This window comes from Micropterus dolomieu, linkage group LG08 (assembly GCF_021292245.1).
Source record: "Micropterus dolomieu isolate WLL.071019.BEF.003 ecotype Adirondacks linkage group LG08, ASM2129224v1, whole genome shotgun sequence".
NCBI lineage: Eukaryota > Metazoa > Chordata > Actinopteri > Centrarchiformes > Centrarchidae > Micropterus > Micropterus dolomieu.
The window spans coordinates 26,564,064-26,572,624 of record NC_060157.1 but is presented as its reverse complement, the minus strand read 5'-3'; the positions used below and the strand labels follow the sequence as shown (position 1 = coordinate 26,572,624).

Below are 8,561 nucleotides of genomic sequence, written 5' to 3'. Positions count from 1 at the left end.
CAGGGAAGATGGTTAAAATTGATGGGAAGATGGATGGAGCCAAATACAGGACCATTCTGGAAGAAAACCTGATGGAGTCTGCAAAAGACCTGAGACTGAGATTTGTCTTCCAACAAGACAATGATCCAAAACATAAAGCAAAATCTACACTGGAATGGTTCACGAATAAACATATCCAGGTGTTAGAATGGCCAAGTCAAAGTCCAGACCTGAATCCAATCGCGAATCTGTGGAAAGAACTGAAAACTGCTGTTCACAACCGCTCTGCATCCAACCTTACTGAGCTCGAGCTGTTTTGCAAGGAGGAATGGGCAAAAATTTCAGTCTCTTGATGTGCAAAACTGATAGAGACGTACCCCAAGCGACTTACAGCTGTAATCGCAGCAAAAGGTGGCGCTACAAAGTATTAACTTAAGGGGGCTGAATAATTTTGCATGCCCAATTTTTCAGTTTTTTATTTGTTAAAAAAGTTTGAAATATCCAATAAATTTCGTTCCACTTCATAATTGTGTCCCACTTGTTGTTGATTCTTCACAAAAAATTACAGTTTTATATCTTTATGTTTAAAGCCTGAAATGTGGCAATAGGTCGAAAAGTTCAAGGGGGCCGAATACTTTCGCAAGGGACTGTAATTAGCACTAAACACTAAATACAGTTATGGCTAATGGGAATGTAATTGATTTTGCAGGTATTTGGACATGAACCAAAGCATTAGGAAATATTCTAATTTTGACCGGATGATGGCGCTAGATGAAAAATCAGAGGATAATCAAAGTTCTTCAGTTTCATCCTGAGGGGGAGATGAAGGTCTGTACCAAATTTCACATCAACTGGAAAAGTCAGGGAATCACTGGGGGACCATGGATGTCTGTACAAACTTCCATGGCAATCCATCCAATATTTGCTGAGTGATTTCCATCTGGGTCGAAATGCTGATCCAGCTAGTGCGTATCCAGAGGGCCTACAGACAAACACGACTGTTATATCTGCAGCATCAATGATTGAGATGAAGAGCGGAATGCAAAAAGGGCAACATGAATGGAAGAGGAAAAAGAAGGAAGAACGAAGGGAAAATGCAGTTAGGTGCTGAGAAGCTGACATTGACATGCCAGAAGGCAGAAGAAGGGGAGGAAGAGCTTGAAGTCAGAGGGCATGGGAAAGATACAAGAATGTGGGGGCCAAGCCCAAGAGCTTGAATGAAGGGGTGTCCTAGAAGTTAGAGAGGGTGGTAAAAGAAAGGAAGGTGCAGGTGAGAGAAGTGGGTATGCAGTAGAGAGGGGTCTCAAACAGCACAGCAGGGGTGAAGGACAAAGAAGAGGGCCGGCTGAGAGCAAGGGAGATGCTGAGAGAGGGTAAAAAGGGGGTGCATTGAGAGGGGGCCATTAAGAGGGGAAGAGGGCTAAACAGGCAGATGACGGTACGTTGGCACAGAGTAACAGTGGTTTCCAGGGCAGCGTTTCTTAATTAGGTTGTTGTCAAGGGTGATTAAGCTGCTAACAACAACATGGTTGTTAAAGAGACTCCGCTGGGAATTGGAACGAAATACCTAAAGTGTGCTGGAAGTGATGTGTTTGTGGATGTATGTGGATGTGCGTGACCACATGCGCTCACATGCCCACTTGTACATTTGTGTATGTAAGTGACTGTGTGTGTGTGTTTTTACATGCATGCTTGCCTTCTTCACCCACCCTCCCTAATCCCAGCATAAATCTGCCCAGTCCCTCATCTCAGACCCCGGCTGCTGAAAAGGGCATTTCTTTCATGGTAACCCATCCATCCTAATGCAATGCGCCATCATTAGAGAGCCTTTCTGTAACACAACTGAGTATTCGCTGCAGCTTTATCGTGTTTACAGGAATTAAGGTTGAAGAGCAAGATTTCAGGTATTTCTAAAGGAGCTGAAAAAGATAAACCAAAAAGGCTTTAACTTCTGTTCTGAAGTGGTCTCTTTCTCCTCTTTCAAGGACACTGTAAAACTTGAGTTGGTGACTGGTGTAAACTTGTGTGGCTTTAAGAACCTCCCTCCCTCCCTTCCTCCTTCCCTTCCTCCTCTGAGCTCTTATTTATCTCCCATTAGTCAAGCCTGGTCAGCTCAACTATAAGGCTTTTTGCTCCAACAATACACTTATGTTAAGTCTGATGTTGATTTCAAAACACTTCTTTGTCACACAACTATGGTGGCTTAAAAAAAAAAGTACACCCCACCTACCTCATTCAGTTTCCTTTCCACCTCTGTTACAACTCTGAAACTGATGTTATTATCCTGCTGTTCAGTATCTCACTTCTCAATTTCCTGCCATACTGTCATTCTTTTCTCTATTACCTCTATGTCTCTGACTTCCTCTGCTTCACCTTTTTCTTTTTTGCCATTCCTTGTTTTCCCATCTCCTTCTTTACTTTTCTTGTTACTCTTTCTTGCCATAGCAGCTTGTCTAACTTTTATTTCCACTCTACCAGGCACCAAAACAGAACCCCTTTAAAGGTTTTCAACACAACTGGCCTGGCAGGAGCTCTGTAAACGGGACAGAACTGTGCATACAAACTATGCAATCTGATCTCACAAGGAACAAAAAAACAACCAAGGAGGCACTATGTCAAACACAAATGATTGATTAACTTCTTGACATTTAAATTCTGAGAGACAACTGTTGTGGGCCTCTAAAGTAGCTGAACAGCTATGGTCTGCACCTGGATTTACGGTATGACAGGTTGTCACTATATCCTGCACATTACTCTAGCAGAGGGCCTCTCAACCAATCAGACAATGTCAATCATTTTCACCTGGAAGTTGACACTGTTGAATATTCCCCCCCTAAAGCAATGGAAGTGCAGGCACACACATGTAGATGCGCAGAAACACATGTTGCGTACGGATGCAAGAGAGGTGAATGTCACCTTGATGGCGATTGAGTCATGTCATGTAGGGGTAGAAAGATAAACAAGAGTTGCATAATGTAGAGGTGAAGGAGAGACTGTTCATTTCACAAAAGTATCTATACTTGGATTTATGCCTGAAGTGGACAGTTTTTGGCTTAATTCTATGTGTTAAAAAGTTGCTGCTGCAGTTCAGTGTATGTACTCCTCATACATCAGTGTGTAAGTTTAGCTTTGACATGTTAGCCATGTACCTAAATGAATCAAATACAAGCATATGTCTAATTCCAAAAAAAAAAAGGAAACGGAGTCTAAATGATAGCTGTGTAACTGATGGTAAATAGTAGAACTAGAACAGGTGGTTTTAAATAGTCAGAACTGCATTGGTCCAGTTTGCATGAATTTTCCTTAACCAATGAGGTTTGTGTATTTAATGGGAGAAGGCCCAGATGATTGTAAAGTTAGTGATTCACACTAGAGGGAAAAACTCCCATTCATAAAAGAGTCTATTGCTAGTGTCTAAAACCAGTTGTACTGTTGTGGTATGTCACCAGTCGAAGAATCGTGCAAATGGCTACAGTAAATAAAAAAATAAAAAGTAAATTTAAAACAGCGAGGCTATGACACTCAGAAAAAGAGATGCAGAGGTGTGTATGTGTGTGTGTGTGTGTGTGTGTGTGTGTGTGTGTGCGTTTGTGTGTGTGTGTGTGTGTTTTTGCGTGACAAAGGTGTGGCTGACTTGTGTGTCTACACCTGGGGCCTGATATTGAAAGGCTGGGAAGAATTGGTGGGCCTTGTCATGGAAACCTGGCTACAAACAAACAGACAGATGAACAAATGAAGATAGAAGAGTGGAGACTGAAGGATGAAGATGAATGAATGCATGAAAGAGAAAACAAACAAACCATCCCATTTCTCTTTGCACTGACTATAAGGTACCATGCATTGTGAAGGGGGAGAGGTGGGATGCTGAGAGATGGAACGGGCAGGTGGGAGAGTCAAGTGGAGTGTGCATGAAAAACAAATGAGTGAAAATTGGGTTTTATTATAGCAGTGACTGAAAATGCCAGCTGTTGTAAAATCAATGTGAATCATGACATCATCACAACATGCGCGTGTCATTAGTGGAAAAAGTATGAATGGAAAATCATAATAAATCATCGTTACCCGTAACTCCAATTTTTTACACTCAGAGCACAAATCTGAAGCTGAAAATGTTTTTTTATGTTCTTTATATTTCACCTTGACTGTGTGTTCATGAGTATCCTGACCTGCAGATGGCTGACAATGCAGTAGTGCTCTGGTCTGTCAAGGCCACAAGTAGAAGTGGCAGATAGGTTGACAGCCCGGCCAATCAGAAGGTTTCCTGTTGCAGGGTAACAGCTTCCCTCCGTGCAGCCATGAGGGCCTGATGGGAGCTCCTGTCCAAACACATTGAGAGCTGGAAGTAGAGGGATGGAGGTTAGAAACAAAGGAGACAATAATTATTCAACTACTATACTCATCAAAGTGCACATAGCTCATTTTGCTTGCATATTATTTAATTCATCAACTTCATGTCATTTTTTTATCCAAACTAAAATTTCCTTGATTCAACATTATTCTTGACAGTACAGGCATACACAAATGGAGCTGGATGTGGGTATGTATCCAATCGAACTAAGCTTATAAGAAATGAGGCCCAGTACTGCTGTGGCTACTGCTACTGGCTAATTAGACCTCTGCTAAAGGTGGAGTTGGATAAAGCAATGTTTATATTTAAGTGGTGATCGAACTCTATGTGCTAATAAGAATAGGTGCACTTCAAAATCCGCCTGGTCCATTCCATATCAATTCTGCACTCAAAAAGACGCGTGCCGCTAATGCCACGTTCATGTCATAATGGGGTTACTGAACCTCCCCTGCACAGCAATTGTGTAATCATATGGCAGGCTTTGTATTTTCCTTTTCCATCCTGAAGCAATGTACAAGGTAAGGGCAGTACTCAGCATTTAAGCTTAGAGGGTTGAGTCTTTTTGGGACACATAGGAAACCAAACCATGTCTTTTCCGTGAGTCAAGGATCAAGCATCCTCATACAAAAGAGATGCGTTCTGTGATATATATGATATCATCTGTATTGTTAGGAAAACACAATTGCTGCTGCAATTTTTATATATATAGGTTCATTTAAATGTTGTGCATGCATGCTCTATGTTTAGCATCTAACTGCCTAACTGATTGTATGTGTTGAAATTGCTGGAGACAGAAGAACAAAGGCTAAGTCTGTGATTCAGTTCAATTTCAATGGGGACAGAAGCTGTTAGAGGCTATTTTCAAAGTGCATACTGACATAATCGATGAATGAACATTATGTATACATCTTGGGCGCTCAGTCAAACTAACTTCTGACCTGAAAATAGCTCAGCCAGGCAAATATATTGTCCAATGTTAGCTTGCTTGATCGCAGATATATCGTATCGCCATGCAGTCAGTCGCTAAGTAACAAGAAAATTAGTACAGAAATGACATGTTTGGTACTATAAAAAAAATAACAATATACATAAATGCATGCACTTTGTGCACAACATTGAAAAAATATGAGGAAGTACACTCATACACAGCATGTCTGGCGGATTATAAATAGTAGGATCATTGTTGTCGTATAACGTTTCAGACACTGCCTGACATCTAAGAAAGTAATTGCCTTAATGGTCTTAGGTGTATGAAGAAGCAAGTTATTAATTATAACTCTCTAAAATGTTCTGGTCCTATTCCCTCAAACTCTCTCCCTCACCCATGTAAACACTCTCTCTGCACCACTGATTCAGAATAACAGGCCTCATCAGGGTGACATGAGAGAGAGACAGCAAGAGTGGGGGGCAGGGGGGGACATCAATTATGGTAAAGAAAAACTGAAAGATGGACAGAAAAACTATGCTGACTGACCAATTATATATAAACAAAATTAATAAAGTGTTTCAGCAGTCATTAAGACAGGGTAGAGACAGTTCAGTCAAGATTTAACCATTTATTGGCACTGAGCTTACAAACCAACCACCAGAGCCTGACATTCAGCATGTGAATGAATGTGAGGTATGAGAAAAAAGTTCTACATTCAGTTCGGTGTGCTTTATTGGCATGAAGGTTTCATTTAAACAATGTTGCCAAAGCAGTTTCAAAATCAAAAGTTTACATTTGAATGAGACTAATAATTCATTGTATATCTAAGGAGACAGAAGGAGATATATATGTTGGGGAGCAGGCAGTGATGTATGCAGGAGCTAAGACCAGGCGTGGTCATATGGAACATGTTACTTCAGTGCATGCCTGAAAAAAACATTAGGCTTCAAAATCAGCAGTACACAGAATGATACGGGAAATATGTTGACAGAGATATCTGGGTCTTTCATCCTGTTGATCTTCAGAAAACAACAGAGTGCCAACATGTTGAGGCACGATGGGAAAGACACGGATGGTTTTAGATGGAATCATAAGCATCCTCGTAAAAAGAGCTGCATATATGCATTACACAGATGACTCAGTACTGGTGGAGAGCTCTTAATCACTCATTTACGTACCACTCTGTGATCTATATGATAATATTTGTATTGTTAGGTAAGCATAATTGCTGCTGCAATTTTTATATACATTAGAAGCTAATTTAAATGAAATAATATTTTCTGAGTGCATGCATGCTCTATGATTAGCTGTTATAATGGGGACAGATGCTGTGAGAGGCTATTTACAGAGCTTACTGATCATGTATGCATCTTGGAAAGACAAATGCATTTACGCCTTTTCTTTTTTAAGTGCATAGCTATACATTCAGACATCCCGAAGACAAAACATGAGTGACAAGATCACACTCAAGTGTAGGTTGGCTCCAACAGTAAGTTAAGCTCTCCACGTCTTTGCCCATTTTTGGATTAGCCAAGAGGTCGGCAAGTCAGTTGCCAAGATGGCGAAGGCCGGAGCCGGTCACATTGAGTTCCACAATATCTCTTCTCATCTATGGGTGACATCATGGAGTCTACGTCTATGGATAGTTTCTATCTCATAGGTGTTAACACCAAGTCTTTCCAGGGTCTGGCAGTATACTAGCTCTAACAAGTTTGTTTAGCAGCTTTGGGCCCCTCATATAAACAAAGAGTGGTGGTGAAGATACAAACCTGTGGAGTGTAGCTCGAGGTTCAAATAAGTAGGTATTATTTAGCATAGTATTTATAGTTACATAATACAAAGTCATTACAAAATACATCATCCCACTATCTGTGCCATTAGGTGATTTTTGGAATGAAATAGATTTGATGATTATTTGCAAAACTACGCTCAAAACCCAAAACGTTGTGAATATACAGTACTAAAAAATTAAATACTGAAAATAATTTTATGGAAAATCTAGAGAAAAGTAGAGAAGACTACAGTTCCTTCAGTCCTTCTGTACACACATATACAAAATGTGTGTATAAATCTCTTGGCTCCCGTTCAAGTAAAAAGATTTAACAGAGGCAGATTTTCTGAATTCCTGTGAGGCATTAACAATGCCTGACTGACATTGTTAGCCGGTCTACTGATAAAACTACCAGAAAATACACCACACAATCCGTCTATAATGTTATTCCACTACATAAATATAATATGTAGCAAATTTAAAGACGGATTACAATAAAATGAGACACATTCAAATTTACAGTATAGGCAGGTATGCACATGTATAGTGTGCACATGCAGACGTGCACATAGATGGGTTAGAAGGCAAACCTGTGGACTGTAGATAACGATCAAACACACCCTGTCCAAACATAAAACACAAGGCAGTGCTGCAATACTGAAGCTCAAGGATGTAATGTACAAGGCATCATAAAGGAGGCATTTCCTAAATAAACACATTCTAGGAGAAGAAAACTATAAAAATGCCTAAAAATGGCCCCTCAACTAAAACAACCCCTTCAAGAACATAGAAACTGACTGAGAGCTGCAACTGGGTTTCACCTGACCTCGCTTTACAGGTATGACATTACGCAATGGGTTCACTCACTGGTCAAATAACCTGCCCTAAATAAGACCCCGTGAAATACATGGAAATCTTCAACAGTGCTTGTACTTCACCTGGCTTTGGATTGTAACTAACAATGAGAAACTTAATAAAGTTTGGAGTTCAGGAAGGTTAAAATGCTGTGGTTCAGTTTGATTTGTAATTCATTACACAAGTTCACGTTCATGAATGTACTTCAAGTTGATGGTACTGTGCAAAAGTTTGTGTCTTCAACATGATGTTGACAGAGTATTATGGCCACTGTTATAAAAATGATCTAAAAATACTATGACTTTTTCTAGTAAATTTGTCTATCCTCAACATGTTAAGACTTCATTCACAACGTTCTTTCTCAGAATATTATGACATTATTCTCTGAATCTCAAAGAAAAAAATCCTAATGCTCCATCAAAGTTTCTCATTTGGGTGTGTATTTTTGTTTTCACCACTGCAAAAATAGTTAATCAGATGCAAGTACTGATTTGATAGTATTTATTATTTTAATGAAAAAGCCCCACAGCATAAAATCAATTCTAACTGTGAGAAACTAGCATACAGAAGGATACAGCTAATGATTTCATTTTGATTTGAGTCCATTTGTGTTGTTTGATTTAATTTCAACTCTCAATGTTTGAGCTACCCCTTTCTCTGTCTCATTACAGTTTGTCACA

At 39.8% G+C, this 8,561-nt stretch overlaps 1 protein-coding gene across 3 annotated transcripts in view; it reads right to left on the bottom strand.

Annotated features, from left to right (window-relative positions):
- Positions 1–8,561, bottom strand: part of lamb2l (laminin, beta 2-like) — a 54,593-nt gene that overhangs the window by 28,526 nt on the left and 17,506 nt on the right. For all 3 annotated transcript variants that reach the window (XM_046056325.1, XM_046056326.1, XM_046056324.1), the window contains exon 3: positions 4,146–4,315. In XM_046056325.1, the coding sequence (XP_045912281.1) occupies positions 4,146–4,315 (170 nt within the window). The remainder of the gene's footprint in view (positions 1–4,145; positions 4,316–8,561) is intronic.